The sequence below is a fragment of the Neolamprologus brichardi genome, chromosome 3 (genome assembly GCF_056152115.1).
Source record: "Neolamprologus brichardi isolate AB-2024 chromosome 3, ASM5615211v1, whole genome shotgun sequence".
NCBI classification, from domain to species: Eukaryota; Metazoa; Chordata; class Actinopteri; order Cichliformes; family Cichlidae; genus Neolamprologus; species Neolamprologus brichardi.
In genome coordinates, this window is record NC_142106.1 from 13,838,016 (window position 1) to 13,857,302 (window position 19,287).

The following is a 19,287-nucleotide window of genomic DNA, read 5'->3' on the forward strand; positions in this document are numbered from 1 at the left end:
TCTTATTTTTGTAGCATGAGAATGTGATCGTAAAGTGTAAACTGCATCAAGGACAGAAAAAAATCGCATTGTGGCTTTAACTCTCTGCACAAAGAGCTAACACCAAGCTAGCCAGGGAGAAAATTCTTACAGATTTGATTTCATTGAATTAAAACTCTTCAAACAAACAAACAAACAATTTTTTTTTTAAATAAATAAATAAAAAAATAAATAAAAATAAATAAAAATAAATAAATAAAATAATAATAATAAAAAAATAAATAAAAATAAAAAATAAAAATAAAAATAATAAAAAAAAACAAAAAAAACAAAAAAAACAAACAAACACACACACACACTGTGTTCTGAATCTTTTCAGCCACTCAATGATGTTCCTGCTGTTTTTAGTCTGTGGTTGAGGTTTAGCTGTTTGTCTGTTCTTTGTTATCTGCTCTCAATAGAGGTGTGTAGGTTAGAAACACAGTTCAAATTTTCCATCCGCACTACTTCTGAAACCCACAGAACCACACGACAGGAACGACACATGAGCGCAAAGTTTACTGATGCTGCAGAGGAAGCAGTTCACTGCTGTATAGAAGCAACAGAATGGTGCCACGCTTAGAAATGAAATGTAACAAAAAGCAAACTTTAGTGAGGACAATTAAAACAATTCATTACATTTATATTTTAGTTACGCTTTGTTACACTATATGCAGACAGACTTATACAACCACTGAGAGTGATTACAAGGGCTGTGTGGGCCAGTTAGAGACCAGCAGCTGGACATCAGTGGTTGGACCGGTGGACTGCTTTAGTGAAAAGTAGACAACGTTTGGCACTGGTTTAAAGTCTAAACACAAACACACACAGTTCAACACGAGAAGGATAAGCAGCTCTGAAAACTCGGTTATGTTTATGTAAAGTAAACTGACAGAATGGGGAGAGGATTTAAATTTAAATCTGTTGTTGAGTGTTCAGACAGTGAGGCAGAGACATCGTCTCTCTGAAACATTAAACTGTTACAGAAGAAACAAACTCCAGATAAAGCTTCATTTATGCAAGTTCAGTTTAAAGTTTAACAGATTAACAGCCCACATGGCTGTACAAAAGAATTTTAACTGCAAAATACGAAATAAACTAAAATAAATTAACTGCTGAGTATGGACATATCTTCCTATTTTCACACGTTTTACAGGTTGTTTACACTTTACAGATGGAGGTTGCTGCTGATGTGATTTTATCTTAATAAAAGTCATTTTTACAATTTGATCTGCTGAGTCTGTCACATTCTGTGGTATTGTATATAATATTGGTCTATTTATAAAAAGCTACAGAGGCCAAGAAGAACAACTTAATAATTTCTGAAAGCTCACTTTCATTAAAGAAAAGAGACAAACACTGCATCACATTAAATAGATGAGAGCCTCATCTATGCAGAGGATACGTGGACCACCAATCAGAGTTGTTATGATGTCACTTCACATCAGGAGGTTAAAAAGTGTCTGTGTGGAAAAACAGCTGAGAGAAACTGTTCTGTAAAAATGAAGTTCTTCTATAAAAATAGTAGTTACTGGATGTAACCCCAGTTCTACGAGTAGTTGTGTTGTATCCTAAAGGGTGGACAGACTCAAGACTGTGACAGAAAATGTTCCCCTCATGAATACCAGGATCAGTAATGCATTAAAGTCAGGTAAAATCAGATATGAGTCATAAGCTCTACTTTTACTTTCATTCTTGGGACGTGTTTTGCTAAATCTATTCTTGACTTATGTAACATTTTTAATTCAGATCTTACAGAGTAGCAGTCAAACATTTCAAGGCATTTGAGGGAGTTGGTGTTGGCAAACTTTCAACACTATTTCTTTTTACCGCCTCTTATGGTTTAAAAAATGTACTTGTCTATAGATGAATTTTGGAGATGTTTGCCCCGAAAGGAAACAAATTAAGTGCTTGAGTAAAATCCACAAAATGTCGAACTACACGTCTTTAAGATAATTTTAATAAAAAAACAAATGCAAAAAATGAACCTTTTTGTCCTACACAGTAAACATGACATCTGATTGCTAAATTCTTTATAACAGTAAAGCATTACAGTAGGATGTAACTGTTTTAATTCATAAATAAAATCAATCATCAATAAAATCAATATGACATTTTTAAGGGATCATCTTGTTCACCTTGCATTTCTTTAAAGGTGCATTTCTAGTTTAGTTTTCCTCTCGCTGAGCTGTTGATGATTTATTCCAAATTGTTATTTACTAGCATAGTAAGCTAGGACCTGGTTCAGTGTGGAGAAGAAAGCTCAACTTGCTGCAGGTCTCTAAAAGCCTCAGACTTTAATTTACTGTTTACTGAATGTGGAAAATAATAATAATGAAAAATAATTACTCTGTTTTTAGTGAATAAAGAGCAGCTGTACCAGAGTGTGTTTGTTCAAACAGCTGTTTGTCCATAACTGATGTCTTCAGTTCTCAGGGCTGAGTGGACAGGAACGGGATCACTCTCTGCACAACAAAACACACAGAGAGGACATCACTGCAAATACTAGAAGTTATAGAAGTGATACTACTGAACAGGATGTGTAAATAAATGACAGTTATTACTATTCTTATGTAGCACAATGAAAAAATTTCCTAAAAATTTGATCAGCTCTTTTTTGGCGGAAAAACCCCACTAGATATATTTGTTCGCTTATTTTTTTTTTTAATATGAGAAGAAAACACACATTTTATGACGTCTTCATGACATCCGTCTTGCATAAATATATCCTGATCACAGGCATAACAACTCTATGTGAGATACTGTGGCCTATCATAAACTCACACTCTTTTTCTTTAGGCCAGTGGTTCTCAAACTTTTTACATCTTTTACCAAATGGCAGGAAGACATTTTTTCACGCCTCATCTAAACAAAACAATGACAGAAAAGCCGCAACTTTTTTTTAGATATTGTCAAACATTGAAAAAATAAAGTTCAGTCTTAGTCTTAGTCCTAGCACGACAGACCCGACCACATGTTCGCACTTTTCAGAACACTTCTTCTTCATTGTGGCTGTCGACTTACACACACGGCTGCAGTTTTTCAGCGGATGCGCATATTATTAAAGTAACTGCTGCAAATTTCTTTGTTCCATTGTAAAAGTGATTCCAATGTTAAACATTAGTTCCGCATGAATTTTCTGCCAGGTAACTTGCGCCCCAACTCAGAACTATGCCACACACTTTGACAAATACAGAGCTAGGCTATCACAAGCATAAAACAGATTTACTCATAAATACAAATATAATGTTTGTACGTGTGGAACACAGAACCGCTCAATCAGGGGCCTCACAGACTCACTGGACCAGGATGTCATGCAAACTACAAAATAATTACAATCATACCAGTGAAATACAAACCCGTGACATTAACAGTCCTGCAGTACAACCTGAGGAGCTGAAGTATTTTTATCTGACAGGGGAAACATGACGACCACAGAGCTGTTGGTTTCTGTTAACAGACTAACCACAGGCTGAAAAACACATGCAAAGAGCAGCATTCATTAACGGTCACCTACAAACTCGGTGAGTTCAATTCTAGTCTTTAAATAAGTTCTGTAAAATGGTATCATTGAAAGAAATCATCCATTTTCTGAATCACTGATCCATCTTATGGAAGCACAAAGTCTGGAGTCTATTCCAGCTGAGATGCACAGCAGAAAGGTTTAACAGGACTAACAAAGAGACAGACAACTAAACACTCGTTCACACCTACAGCCGGTGTTCTGACAAACCATCCTACTTAACTTAACTGAAGCTGCAAATTTGATACTTTTGTGCAAAAAGCAGATAGCATTTTCACTGTACAATTAACAAGCATTCACAGTGGCCCACGTCAATGAAATGCTAATACCTCTAAATATGAAAACGGAGTAGCGTTAAATCGGAGCCGGATGCTAGCAACTTGCGTTTTTGTGTTCTGCGCACGCGCACACATGCACAGAAACAAGGGGTAAGATGGTTTGTGAGGTAGGATGTATTCCCAGAACACCGGTCTATCATTATAATATATCATTAAGCTAACACTGTTGCCTCACTGCAAGAAAGTCCTGAGTTAGATTCCACCAGCAGGCTTGGGTCTTTCTGTGTGGAGTTTACATGTTCTCCCTGTATTTGTGTGTGTTCTCCCTAGTGCTATGTCCCCATTCAGGAGCTGCATCCTTCGGAGGCCACATTTGAAGGCCAATTACGTCACAGCCAGACGACGAAGGCTGTCCCAATTCTAAGACTGCTCCAAACGGGGCCGACAAATTCGTCCTTCATTTCCCCTGATTTGAAAGATGGGTCCGGTGTATTCTTCGTGGCCTACCATATCTCAGAAATCATAGCGCGGTAACTGGTGAGACAACTGGTGATGCAAATCTGAAGGCTACACCATCCCACTTCACAGCCTCGCACTTCTGGCCTTCTTGGTCTTCAGAGGACCTTGCCCACGTCGACCATGAAGGCTGGGTTCTTCGAGGAATGCGGCCAATGAATTGAGATAGAGCTCGGGTACTCCGGCTTCCTCCCACAGTCCAGAGGCATGCAGTTACTGGGTAAGTTTCCATCCATCCATCTTCACCCGCTTTATCCGAGGCCGGGTCGCGGGGGCAGCAGCCTAAGCAAAGAGCACTCCCAAAAGCACTCCCTCGGAATGCTGTTGAAGCTCTGCTGGAGGTGTGCGTTGAAGATCTCATGGACTGGGGCCTCTGCTAGACGTTCCCAGCACACCCTCACTACGCGTTTAGGTGCACCAGGTCTGTCCAGCATCCTCTCCGAGGACTACAAGGTGTTCGTTATGGCCAAACTGTGATTAGCACAGAAGTCCAATAACAAAGCACCGCTCGGGTTCAGATCAGGGAGGGCGTTCCTCCCAATCACGCCCCTCCAGGTCTCGCTGTCGTTACCCACGTGAGCATTGAAGTCTCCCAGCAGGACAACAGAGTCTCCAGGTGGAGCACCTTCCAGCACCGGGGGTCAGTCCGCCAGGGCCTCCGCTCCTGGCCGCCACCTGGCACACAATGCACCCAACCCCTATGGCGCCTCCTGTGGGTGGTGGGCCTGTGGGAGGATGAGCCCATGTCTCCTCTTCGGGCTGTGCCAACCAGGCCCCATGGACTAAGGCCCAGCCACCAGACGCTCGCCCTTGGGCACCCTCCCCGGGCCTGGCTCCAGGGCGGGGCCCCGGTAACCCTATCCCGGGCAGGGTAAACTGTTCCCTCGATGTTTTACTCATAAGGGTCTTCTGAATCGCTCTTTGTCTGGTCCCTCACCCAGGACCAATTTGCCATGGGAGACCCTAACAGGGGGCAAAAGCCCCCAGACAACATAACCCCTGGGATCCCCAGGACACACAAACCCCTCCACCACAATAAGGTAGCGATTCACAGAGGAGAAGGTTATTAAGGGTAATTCTAAATTGCCAAGGTGTGAATGTAACCTTGAATGGCTAACCCTACGTCACGCTGGCATCCTCTCGTCCTGTGGTAGCAGGGATAGGCTCCAGCCCTGCAATGGCCCTGACAAGGATAAGCAAAATAGAACGACCTGCAGCAGCAGTCCCCAAGCATTTTTGCGCCACGGATCAGTTTAATGTCAGACAATATTTTCATGGACCAGCCTAAGGTGTTGCGGATAAATACAACAAAATAAAATGACACGACGAAGACAAAAACGTTGTTATTTTGTAAATATAATAATAAACGCTAATTCACTGTGTAACTGTTTGACTTTATTAGGAGCGTCCACCTGGTAAAAAGTAAAACAAATAACTGACGTCACTTTAAAATGAAGAGGAAGAAATCAAAGATGTACAAATATAAAAAAAACTTCGCAGTGGAAAGAATAAAAAATAAACCAGTGTAGGCAACAGGAAATAAGATCTTCTGTGTGTGTGCAATTTTATAATAACACGTTGATAAAATTGCAACTTGTTACTTGTTGTTTATTTTTCTCACTGGCTCTATAAATTTGATTCATTTACATGTAGAATTAGATTTTTGGAGAGTCATAGTAATAATGAGTTTAATTTGTTTAAAAGTCTTATAAAAAGTAGCTTTTGGGGCCAAAGCTCAAAGAGTTATTCCTCAATCATTAACAAATGTGAATGTGGACAAATTACATATTATGCACGGAATATGTGAGGACTTTTTATTGTGTTTAACACATTAGTTTAGGCTCAGGGAGTTCATGTAACCAGTTTTATCTTTTCTTTCAATATCAACATGAACTCTAGACACAGCATTAAACACTACCTCTGCTTCCTCTGATTGGCTGTTGCCGATGATTTGAGATTTTCTCTCACTGTATGTGATGTCATTATCTCCAACTTCTCCCCCATCAGCTGAAATCAGTCAGAATGAACAGCGAAATAATTTACTCTTTCATACTCTGAGAAAAATATTAGTGAATATCACATCAAAATAATTTACCAAGTCTCACCTTCAGGTTTCCTGTGAACACATGGTCTCCCTAACAGAACCAGTAACACCAGTAAGAACCCACAGATTGATTTAAGAAATGACAACACAGAGAGAGCAGTGGAGGACAGTGATGGAGGAGGTGTGGATGTAGGTGGAGGTCTGATTGTAGGTGGAGGTGTGGTGGTGTCTTCCCCTAAACAAAGCAAACACAGTCATTAAGTTGTCGTCACATTGTGAATGTTGAAAGCTGCAGAAACACAGACAGGTGAGTGTGTCACCTGTGACAGTGATCCAGCTGGATGGAGACTCTCCATGACCGCTGATGTTACACTTGTAGAGGCCTTCATCAGACCTGGAAACATGCTGGATGGTCATGTGACCTGTAGTCATGTTCCTGATGAGGGAGCCATCTTTATAGAAAGCAGCTGGGAGGTTGGAGGGAGTGGTCTTTGTTTGACAGAGCAGAGTGACGTCATCTCCCTCCATCACAGGGAGGACAGGACTCTGCAGGATCACTGATCCACCTCAACACAGAGACAAACTACAGCATTTCATCCATTTACACACAGCTTCATCAACACTAACTCCACACACTCAGCTTACCAGTGACTGTCAGGTTAACCATGTTACTGATGGGACCCTCTCTGGACTCACACCAGTAAACTCCACTGTCCCACGTGAAGATGTAACTGATGTTACAGGAAGAACCACCTTCTTCCCACCCATCTCCAAACAACAACCTCATTTGTTTGCTTGTGTTTCTCCTCAGAGTCCATCCAGCAGAGCTGTCGTCCTCCTCACAGCTCAGAGACACAAAGTCTCCTTCAAAGAACTGAGAGCTGCTGGGACTCACAGTCAGACGAGCTGAGAGGGTTAAAATTGAAAAATGATGATTATTTTTTATCATTATCAAAATTAACACAATTAAAAACCCACAGATAATAATAATAATAATAAAGCTTAAAGTGGTTAGCACTGCTGCCTCAAAGCAAGAAAGTCCTGGATTTGAATCCACCATTGGACCACAACCTTTCTGTGTGGAGTTTATAAAAAAAGGTTACTGACCTTGGTTTGTTGTGCAGCTCTGCAGTGAGATCAGAACTAAAGAGGAAAGGTTGGTTTGAGCTTTCACAAACAAATCAATTCTTCATCAATCAGTCAAACAATCAAGTGATAAGTCATATTTTATTCAGTACTGCTGTGTCCGATAAAGAGAAGAGATTCTGTGGTGTTAGTGTTGAGTAAAATGTTCCTCTAAAGTCTGATTTATGCTTCATGTCAAAATGTGAAACTTGTGATTTGTCAAATGTGATGACTGCAGTCAGATATGAATCACATCCACAAACCTAAACACAGAACACTGACAGAAATAAACTACATAAAACTCCAAAAGTTGATTCTATTCATCTGCACGTAGTGTTTTCAGTGAGAGAAACGTTTCGTCACTCATCCAAGTGACTTCTTCAGTCTCAGCTGACTGCAGGTTTCCCCAAATCTTATAAACAGTACATTTGCATAATGACTGAAACCAGCCCACTGAAGCAACAATGGGTTGGGAGGTCAGTTCCTTAATCTTAATTATGCAAATTCTCATGACCATTGATCAACAACCACTGATCAAAGCCCACTGACCAATGGCCATGAGTACCATTCACAGAGAGTTGGGGAGAGCGGGGTAAGTTGTCACACCTTTCACACTGACTAACTTTTACTGAGCACCATACATCTCAACGTAATAAATGTTTCACCAAATGAAAGAAGGAAGTCTCAGGCACATATGATGTATTCATAACATTTTCATAGCTTATCTCATTACGGAGTTGTAGACTGTTGAATGGAGAATGTGCACTTGTGACAATTTGCCCCATCGGCAGGTAAGTTGTCACACTAGATTATCTTAAAATAAGAACACAAATACTTAATTGTGATTATTGATTTTAATTGTTAAATTCAAACCAAAACTGGAAATTTGAACAATTATGCCAAGAGAATTTGGAAAAAAAAACAATTATTTCAATCCAATACACATTTTAATCAAAACATTAAGTAGAAAGAAAACTTTAGTTTGAACTTTAAACTCAAATGTTCTCTGGCTTGCACATAAATCCATCATAACTGAATGGAATGCTGCAAATAACTTGCTTTACTTAACATGTTTATCCTCTGAACAAAACAGATGCCCTATTTCTGATTAATCAGACTCAACTTCAGAGTCACAATTCTGGCACACATAAATTGCCTGGCCTGAGGTGCAAGCATCATGGGCCCATTTGTTGCATTTTACGCATTTTACCCAGGTCTCTTTTGGACGACTGTTTGAAAATGGCTCCACACAGACAAGGCAGAAGCACTCTTCATCATCTGATGATGGCTCTTGAATTATTTTTCTTCTTTTATCTGCGTTGTTCTTCATAGGTCCAGATGTTTTCCCCCATCGCGTCCCTCTCTTTTGAAACAGCTTTTTGCTAGATTCAGCCTTATTCTTTTCTTTTTCTAGTTGCTGCTTCACTGGCGTGTCGGTTAGAATTGCTGATTTGCGTCGTTTTCTTCCTTTGCTGGATGGTTTTCGGCGGCCAGCTTTTGGATATGGCCGGATGTCCTCTGGAGTTGGTAGTCCGCTGTCAGTAATTGCAGTGCTGGGTAAGGGTGAGCTCGTGATAGAGATGGTGCTGGAGCTTGGCAGTTCAGAGTTGGTGCTGGAGCTTGGCAGTGCAGAGGTAGTGCTGGGGCCTGGCAGTTCAGAGTTGGTGCTGGGGCCTGGCAGTGCAGAGGTAGTGCTGGGGCCTGGCAGTGCAGAGGTAGTGCTGGGGCCTGGCAGGTCAGAGTTGGTGCTGGGGCCTGGCAGTGCAGAGTTGGTGCTGGGGCCTGGCAGTGCAGAGTTGGTGCTGGGGCCTGGCAGTGCAGAGGTAGTGCTGGGGCCTGGCAGTGCAGAGGTAGTGCTGGGGCCTGGCAGTGCAGAGGTAGTGCTGGGGCCTGGCAGGTCAGAGTTGGTGCTGGGGCCTGGCAGTGCAGAGTTGGTGCTGGGGCCTGGCAGTGCAGAGTTGGTGCTGGGGCCTGGCAGTGCAGAGGTAGTGCTGGGGCCTGGCAGTGCAGAGGTAGTGCTGGGGCCTGGCAGGTCAGAGTTGGTGCTGGGGCCTGGCAGGTCAGAGTTGGTGCTGGGGCCTGGCAGTGCAGAGTTGGTGCTGGGGCCTGGCAGGGCAGGGTCCGGAATAGGGCGATCTGTGACGTAGGATGGTGCAAACTCGGCTTCCAGAAATACATTTCTGTTGTAAGGTTGAATCCCAGACACCCTAAAACCAGCCTGAATGTTCAATGGGGTTGCAGCCAGAGGATATGCAATTGCCACAATCCCAGGAATGTCATAAATACACATTGTCTTCCCAGGGTTGTTCCTCATCCAGGCATCACACGTGCTGTTGATGTGCCTCTTTAGTGGCCCGTAGACAGACCTGTCTAATGGTTGGAGCCGATGTGAGCAGTGGGGTGGGAATGACAGCATGATTATGCCATTTTCTTTGGCATAATTGAGTCCATCAATGGACAGATGAGACTCGTGGTTGTCCAAAATGAGTAAACAGGGCTTCTCCTTTGAACACTTTGTATGTTCATTGAAATGTTGCAGGAAGTCAACAAAGTGTGTCTTTCATCCATCCAGAGGAATTTGCCCCTCCTTTGCTGCCGGGTGGCCCGTTGATCAAGAAATGGTCACGGAAGTGGACACGCGGGAAAATAAAGTATGGAGGTAAACTATTCCCTATGGCTGAGACAGCACAGGCCAGTGTGACAAGGGTTCCCCTTTCAGCAGAGGTCAATGACCCTACTTGTTTGAATCCACGTCTGGCCAACACTTTGTCTGGTTTATGTACAGTGGTGACCCCAGTTTCATCAACATTCCAAATGTCTCCTGGTCCAAACTCATATTTGCATAACACTTTCTCTAAGTTGTCAAAGAAAGCATTGACATTCTCTCTGTTGAAGCTACTTGCCCTGGCAAGGCTAGTTGCTTCTGGCTTTCTCAGTGACAATGTTGTATGCCGCTTTAAAAAGCCTGTAAACCACTCTTTGCTGGCCTTTTCTTTTTCTGCCCACAAAGGCACAAACTTCAGTTAGTGTGCCACAGCAAACTGGTAGGCAAGCTTTCTGACCTCACTTGGTGACAGACCAAAATAAATGTCAGCTGACCTAGTAATATACTCAACAAGCTGCTTTTCCAAATCAGGGGAAAAAATCTTCCTTGGCGTTGTATAACCAACCATTGTTGTTGGCATGGCTGTCTGACTTTCAATTTCTTCTCTGGTAATCTTTTGACAATACCGAGTTAGAGTACGGTAATTTATGTCAAAATCCTTTGCTGTACTTCTGATTGATTTGTTCTGCATCTTTAACTGCCTGACTGCCTTTAACATAATGTCAGGTGGTGTTCTGCCACGCTCTGTCTTTCGTTGATAATTTCGAACCATCTTACTTTCTTCCTTCCTTCCTTAATTCCTGCCTCTCCTTCCTTTCTTCAAAAACCTTATTACAAATACAAATGAATTACAATATCACAATTTTTTGGAGCATTTATTTGTACTGGGGCAAGTTGTCACATGTGACGACTTGCCCCAAAGTTAATGAGACAACTTGCCCCAAACTGACATTTATGCTAATTTTGGCTAAATGTCAGGGTTAGCTCAACATAGCACATCAGCTGAAGTATCAAAAGACACGTTAATGTCTCCTCTATTTTGTGTAAAATAATAATTTGTAACATCTATACCTAACAAAGTTGTACTGAAGAAAATGTAAAGTGATTTATTTTTCCTTTTAGGTCAAAAAAATAAAAAAGATGTGCTCACCTCAGATTAGAGCAGTCTTGACCACATGTGAACAGGAGGTTGACTATAGAAGAAGAAGTCACACAAAGTGGCTATTTCATTTTTGAGATAGAGCCTCTAGTGTTGGAGTTATGAACAGTGTGACAACTTACCCGTGTGACAACTTACCCCGCTCTCCCCTACCATTCACAGAGAGTAGGGGAATGGCTGCAATCACAATATTGTAAGATGGCGAAAGATGAATTTTGCTCTCATGCCGAGACAAATCCCACTAGTGGAATTAATGAATGCCGTTTATGTTGTATGTAGACATTTTAATGTGTCTTGTTCTGAGCTGAGTCGTGCAGTCCTGAATTGAAACACTGTTATCTTAATCTGGGGAGGGAGGTATTTATGGATTGTTAATAAACAGGCAATATTTATCATTTACAGTTCTTATTTCAAAATCACTAAATTGCCTGAAAAACGGAAGATTTTCACAAAATGTTTTTTGGTGTTAAGATGCTCAAACTTCCTTTATACAGCTGAAATGCATCTTCTTTGTGTATTAAACTTGCTTTGAATTCTATTTCACTTGTTGTTCATGTTGTTTTCTTTCATCCATCATCAATAAGCAACAAAAAACACAATAAAAATAAACTTTAGGTAACTTAAAGAGGTCTTTTACTTACTGAGCAGATTTCATGACCAAACGTATGTTTTGAAATAAAGCGACCTCTAGCGGTCAGGCACGTGAATAACGTGTTTATCTTTCTTCTGAACATTTAAAAACATCCATTAATACGGAAATGTGGATTTTCTCAGAGTACTCTTTTAGTAACTGTGGGTCAAATGCAGTATGACTTTTTTTATTTTAGAAAGCAATGAGTACAGAAATACTAAGATTTCCTATTATAAATGAATTATAAATTTTAAATAAAATAAAAATAAATGTATATTCACTGTACAGTTCTTTAAAAAAAACACTAAATTACTGAAGTTTTCCACAGCCTGTTTTTTTGAACAGGTCTGGGGTTAAGGCCTGTGAATTAAAACAGTTTTTAATTCAGTTTAACTTGATTTTTATGTTAGTTTCTTTCATCTTCACCATCAATCAGTGACTAAAAAGTCTGTAAAAATAAGTTTTACGCAACTTAAAGATATGTTTTACTTACTGAGCAGACATCGCAGAGACGTTTCCCTCATCGTTCCTCTCAGTGATGTGAGCTTTTTTTTTTTTTCATTTATAGTCTGAGGACACGAAAAAATGAATCCCCGCCCTGATTGTTTTTTTTTTGTTTTTTTTTTTTTTTTGTTTTGGGGGTTGGGGGGGGGGGGGGTATAGGTAAGTTGAGAATGAGAATGAGTGATAAAACTAGCCCTCTAGTGGTCATGCACAGAAGGATGTGTGAATATTGTAGGTTGTGTTGGGTTGCATGTGTAAATGTCAAAGCAATATGGAAATATAGATTTTCTCAGAGCTGTTTTGTTTTTTGATTTTTCTTAGTTTCCCAACTGTGTTATGCTGTTTATCTCTCAGCATTTGTATCTCACCTCCCTAATAAGCTGCACACATGCAAAAATATAATGGAAGCTGCTTGGGAACAGTTTTGAATGCACATCAGTGCCTGCGTCTCTGCCTCATCTGCATCTTTGCAAAATTTACAGTGACTGAAGACCTTCAACCAGAGACCAACGGGAAGGTTGGATGAAATATTTTGAGAGTAAGTCCTCTTGTTTTCAGTGCTGCATGCCAGTAATTGTCTTTGAATTGGTCTTTTACAGATATATATAGCCATGAGTAATGTTTCTTATGTAAGAAAGGCATGTAAACGGGATTTATGAGGTTTAGTGAATCTTTGCACATGCTTGTGGGTGATCTGCAGCTATGAGACAGAGAAGCTCAAAAACATCATCAGTTTAACAAGGATGAGAGGCAATTTTCTTATTCACCTTTCCACAGGAACATCATCTCAAATCAAAGGTAATTTTAATGACAGTTTTATATTTCCTGTGCTGATTCACATGCATTACATTGAGTCTGTTTATAGATCAGGTGGAGAGGTGAGAACCAAAACAGAGCAGCTTTCACCTTCAGTAAGGAAGAAGTGAAACGATTTTTCTCCTGCATTGATATTGCAACAAAATTCATTTCCAGATCATGTTAGGGTGACCTTTCCTGTTACACCGATATCTTTATTTGTAATTGTTAAGTTATGCAAATGTGTAATTTTCACATGTTCAGAGGTGTGAAAATCTGTCAGGTCAGGGCCCACTGCTGCTTTTCCAGACACGAAGGAGTACATTTGTGTGTCATACTCTTTCTTTCTTTGTGGAGTCAGTCTGTAGAGGTCAGTATATCAAAAGTGGCCCAAGAAGCAACAGTGATGAATCAGCGACATGATTATCAAGGCTCACTAATGAATGAGGGGAGTGAATGTTGGCCTGTAAGGTCTGATCCAACAGATAAGCTGCTGTAGCTCAGATTGGCAAAAACAATCAAGCTGGTTCTAATACAGGGGTGGGCAAACTGCAGCCTGTGGGTTACTTCCTGCCCATTGGTCTTTTTATTCTGGCCCGCCAAAGATTGGTGTTTCTCCATCCGTGTCTCATGCTGTGAAGTCCTGGTGCATGCAGTAAGAGGTTACTGAAATTAGGTATGCATTTGAGCTGTGAATACTGAAAACACATACTGCAATCTGCATATCTGCCACAATGAGTGGGCCAAATAAAATAAAAGTTGACGGTGAGTGACAAGTTTTTAATTAACAAAGAATGGACAACTAAATACAGAAATTTTCACAGAAATTCAGTCATAGGCTGTATATCTTATTTGCCAAGAAATTGTTGTGGATTTAGAAGAATACAACATCAGCTGTCACTTTTCCACCCACCATGCTAATAATGTTAACAATGCAAGAATGGACGACTACCGCTCAGAGATTGGCAAGTAGTTTACAGGCTCAGCAAAACACATTTATCTGACAAACTACCATCCAATAATCAAGTATGAAAGCAAGTTATTTGCTGGCATTCAAATTAGCAAAGACCAGCAAGCCATTCTCTGAAGGGCAGTTTCTCAAAGAATGCATAGTAGAGACAGCAGGCATCTTGTGTCCTGAGGGCAAGGACAAATTTGAAAAAAATTAGCTTATCACACAGAACAGTGACTTGCTGTGTAGAACTTATCGACGAAGACTTAGCTAGCAAGCTAAACAAAAAAGCAGAGTCATTTGCATTATATTCCTTGGTGTAGTGGGCTAGATTGGTAGATGTTGGTTCATGCATGGTGTGTATGAATGCAGCATGAACATTGACTCCTCCCTTAGCTGGTAACCAGAGGCTGGTTATAAGGAACAGCTGTGGCCTACTCCTGATTCCTGGCAACTTGCAGTCATTTCAGGTGAAGGTGGTGAAGCTCACAGGCTGTTTTTAAGTGTCGCAGTTCAGATTAATTTCTCCTGGCAGTTGCTTAAGCTGTGTAACTATTAAAGGGTGTTAAGTAGGATCCTCATGGGTTATCTACAGTTTGGCTTATAGTAGGGTGGACCCTGGATAACTGCTTTATTTCTTTTGTTACAGCCCTATGCACTGCTGTTTTGTTGTCTGGCATTGACTGGTTGTTTGTTTTTATGGTGTTTTAGTGTTAACTGTTTATATTTTAATCATGTTCCTCAAAGGAGTTGTATCTTAATGTATTTGTTTTTCTTTTATATCTCATTTACTTGGTGGTTTTGTGTTTTATATCTTGATCTTATAGGTTATTGTTGATTTTTGCCTCAGTGGAGGCACGGCCTCTTGTTGTGGGGGCTAGGCAGGTATGGTGGAACACATTGGGAAATGGGTGGACTGCAGTGAGGTTTGCAGCGAAGCTACACTGGTGAGTAATTGGTGGCACTCTTCCCTGTAGTTTGTTTGTTTCCCTGTAGTGGTGGCTGGTCTCCACCACTTTATGTAATTATTTTACCCAGCGTTTTAACTAGGGTAGCACTGGCAGCAAATCCTGTCCTTTGGATTAACGTTTGTTATTAAAAGTGTTCTAATGTTTTTGTGTTGTCAGCCCTGCTACCCAAGAAGTTCTCTGGTTTTGCAGTTCTATGCTTTTAGTAGCTTTTTCCTAACAAACTTTGTTTTGTGAAATTGACTTGCCTCTGCTTGCTAATAACGAACTTGTGGGCTTCTGTAATTAGTAATCTCTGCTGGGGTGTGACTGCCTCTTCAGGTGGCGTTGTCAACACCATTTAGTCACCTTTACTGGTTATCCGCCTTAGCGCCGCCACACAAAGTTTCATCAAGACCAGTCCACTCATCTAAGGGAACATACAGACATGCATGCATCTCTATGCTGCAGGAAATTCTTCATCTAAGTTTTATGTGATGATCACAGCTAAATATAAATGGACTGGTTCTTGTATATAGCTTTTCTGCTCTAACCAAGCACTCAAAGCCCTTTTTTGGCTATGGCCTATATGGCATATAGACTGGAATCGAACCATCGACCTTCACGATTAGCAGTTAACTCTGCTCTACCAGGTCTGGATTGGTTTCAGGAGATTGTTAGCATCCAAATTAGCAGTGATGTACATTTAAGTCACATTTACTGGCCACTGGGTACACCCCTTCAACTGCTTGTTACTAGAAATATTTAATCAGCCAATCACATGGCAGCAAGTTAATGTTGACATGTAGCAGCAGTTTTTGGTGCTTTGTGGACTTCTCATTGCTTAGTCTGAGTGAATTTTAACTTTAGTTTGTCTCTGGTGTTTTTGAAACTTGCTTCCTCTGTAGGATTTAAGGTGTCAGTCACTATTTCCGCTGACCTCAGTGTATGTATGTTCTTGTAGGGTTGGAGAAAAGCATTGTTTTTAACTCTGCTTTCAGAATGGTAGGAACTGTTCAACTGATTTTTATAATGAAATACTCTTGTGCAACATTTTCATTATTGTAAAAATTGCAATAACATCGACAGACAAAAAAAAAATCACAAACTTCTGACCAAAACATGGTCTTGTGCTGCCAGTGTAGTGACACTGAAGTGCTTCGATAACTAAATGAGTCGACAACAGTTCTCAGAAGTTGAACTCTGACAGAAGGGTAAACAAATATTAAAATGTAAAACTATTAAAGTTACTTTCAACAAAAATAACATTTGGGGGGTGAAAAGCCTTATTTTTGCCTTAACTATTTGTCCTGTATCATAAACACGTCTAACATTTGTACCAAACCTTGCACTTTAACGATGTGCCGGATTCACATCATCAGATGTGCAGCAGCTTTGTGATGCTATCATTTCTATACGGACCTCTGAGTAATATTTCCAGCACCTTGGTGAGTCCATGCCATGAGGGATTATGTCAGTTCTGAAAGCAAAAGAAGGTTCAATCCAGGACTAACAAAGTGTGCCTAAAAATGTGGCCAATGAGTGGATGCACTGTGTAGAAAGACATCAGTCATAGGGCCAGTAGGTGGCAGCAGAGGAGCTTCAGAATGCTCAACAAATGGTGGTTTTCATCTGACCTTTGACCTGTCTCTTGATAATAATGATAACTGTTAATAATAATTTAAACTGTCTCACTGTCAACAGCAGATGAATCTGTCTCTAGTGCATTTTGAGTTCCTGATCCAAGAGACGAATTGGTTCAGACTGATGATTTCAGTTTTATTCATATTCATTTTTTTTTTTTTTTTTTTTTTATTACGATTACATTTGTGGAACTTTTAGTTTGATAGTTTAATTTTGGCCTTGCTCATCTCTGCTATTTGCTATGAGGCATGTCTAAATACATTGCTACATGTTGATTCCTCAGTGCTTAATTTCAATGTTATCCTGGTTATAATATAATGCAGAAACTTTTCATGTGACTCATTCAGAGTCTAAGTCAGGGGTCCCCAATCCCAGTCCACGAGGGCCGGTGTCCCTGCAGGTTTGAGATGTGTCCTTGATCCATCACAGCTGTTTTAAATGGCTAAATTAGCTCCTCAACATGTCTTGAAGTTCTCCAGATGTCTGGTAATGAACTAATCATGTGATTCAGGTGTGTTGACCCAGGGTGAGATCTAAAACCTGCAGGGACACCAGCCCTCGTGGACTGGGATTGGGGACCCCTGGTCTGAGTCATCAGTCATGCAGGTCTTTCCACACAGCAGCTGTTTCTATGCAGTTTGTTTTCCTTAAATGGAAAGAACTGCTAACCTCCATGGGGACATAATTAGACTGTGTTCACACATTTCAGTTGTTCATTGAGTCATCAAGTGTGATCTGTCAGGGGAATGTGGGACAGTCCAGGAGGAGAAAATCACAATCAAGCTCAGTATGTTTGTGGTTTCATGAGTATGACTAAAATACTTATTGATCATTATTGATATTGGTCCTTCATTTATTTTTTAGGAAAAAAGTATTTATTTTGCTGCTTCTTGGCAAAATAAGAAGACTTTGTTCATGGATGAAGATTAGATATATGAAGGATAACCTGAGACAGGTCTGTAGTCTTAAAAACATCTTCAGCACAGAGGATCATCTTCTCTCCCTGGAGGTGCTCTTAGGGGTCCTGCTGCCACAGGAAAGCCTGCAGCATCCTGAAGGACATCCCACCCATCACCTGGCAGAGCTGTTACCATCAGGAAGGTGGTTCAGGACGATTAAAGCCAAAACAAACAGACTGAGAAACAGCACATACGCCAGGGCTGTTGCATTAATAAATACAATCGGGGGATTAATCGCTGCGAAAACACAACATTCAACTGTGCAATATTTTCTTTTTAACTGTGCAACATTCTAAGGACTAAATCACTGTGCTCCAACCGTATCCTCACTTGTTTGTTCTTATATACAGTCTTGTATATACTATATTTATTTTACATGTATTGTACATATATGTTTCCTCCTCTTAAAAGTACCCCCTTTCAAATGTACTGAACGGGTTTGCGTACAATTTTGGTTGTTTCTGATTCTGATTTAACAAATATCCAGTTAATCACCGCACAGACCCATGAAACTTAAGAGTCTGTCAGAGTCCTGCGTTCAGATCAGAGCCCAGAGATCAGAACTGTTTTGTTGTGACAGCTTTGTCACAGTGATGATGATGAAAATAAACTGCACACAAAGAACACACGTTTTATCTAAGAGCAGCATTTAGCTGCGTGTCATACCAGTTTTCTTTCCTTAAAAAGCAGCTCACAGAAAGTGAAAACTGCACGCAATGAAAATTGAAGGTAAATATTTATTTCAGTTTTAAGTGGTTTCATAAAACTTTATATTTGCTGCTCATCTCAGTGTCGTCTTCACACTCTTTAAGATGAATCGACATACAAGAATATATGAAAATATGAAAATGAAAGGAGGCTCTGTGTTTGAGCATTTTGAGGAGGGATGTTATTCAGGTAAAGGGAACAGGTGAGCTACAATGACGCCCTCAGGTATTCTTCTGCTTTCTGGTATGTTATTACTTGAGATGATTCAACACACATCCAGACATGATGCAGTCTTGTTGTGTTAGTCAGAGTCCAGAGAGTCAGAGTCAGAGAGTAACAGATGGCATCTCAGTCTGACATCAGGTTTGTTTCTTTAAATAATGTTCACCTGGTCATCAGTGGATTTCTGTCTCCCTGCTGGACTCTCTGCTCATATCCTTTTTCTGATAAGCTTAAAGAAATCATGTTAATCTTGGATGTGTTATTGAATCTACTGAGTTACTGAGGCAGCATCACCTGAAGCAAATATGTGTGACATCCGAGGTATGAGTTCACATCACCTCTGAAACTGATACTGTTCAGCCTGTAGTATCACAGAGACAAAATACATGACGAATACATCATAGAAGACCCACTGTTTTAAAAAAGACACGCCTGTGTCCCATTGTTGGCTTTTAGAGTACAACAGGGTTTCAGTAACTTGTCTGATTCTTTTGACGTTGAACCACTGGATGAAACTGAAACACTTATAATACACAAACAGGTTAAACATGAACAAAATACATCACAGAGCTTCAGATTCTGCCCACATGATGTCAGCAGTAATAACTTTCCATTCAGTAAAACAAGCCCTTGACATCTTTCAAACCCCTTTCATAT

At 40.5% G+C, this 19,287-nt stretch overlaps 2 protein-coding genes across 2 annotated transcripts in view; one reads left to right on the plus strand and one right to left on the minus strand.

The window, feature by feature from the left end:
* The window catches only part of LOC148103569 (uncharacterized), a 126,586-nt gene that overhangs the window by 60,810 nt on the left and 46,489 nt on the right, over nt 1-19,287 (plus strand). The gene's annotated exons all lie outside the window — the stretch shown is intronic.
* Nucleotides 2,146-19,287, minus strand: part of LOC118455767 (Fc receptor-like protein 4) — a 103,876-nt gene continuing 86,734 nt past the window's right edge. Inside the window, exons 6-8 of the mRNA XM_087838790.1 lie at nt 6,441-6,604; nt 6,254-6,342; nt 2,146-2,483 (exon numbers count right to left, since the gene is read on the minus strand). Of these exons, the coding sequence (XP_087694916.1) occupies nt 2,451-2,483; nt 6,254-6,342; nt 6,441-6,604 (286 nt within the window). The 3' untranslated portion in view covers nt 2,146-2,450. The remainder of the gene's footprint in view (nt 2,484-6,253; nt 6,343-6,440; nt 6,605-19,287) is intronic.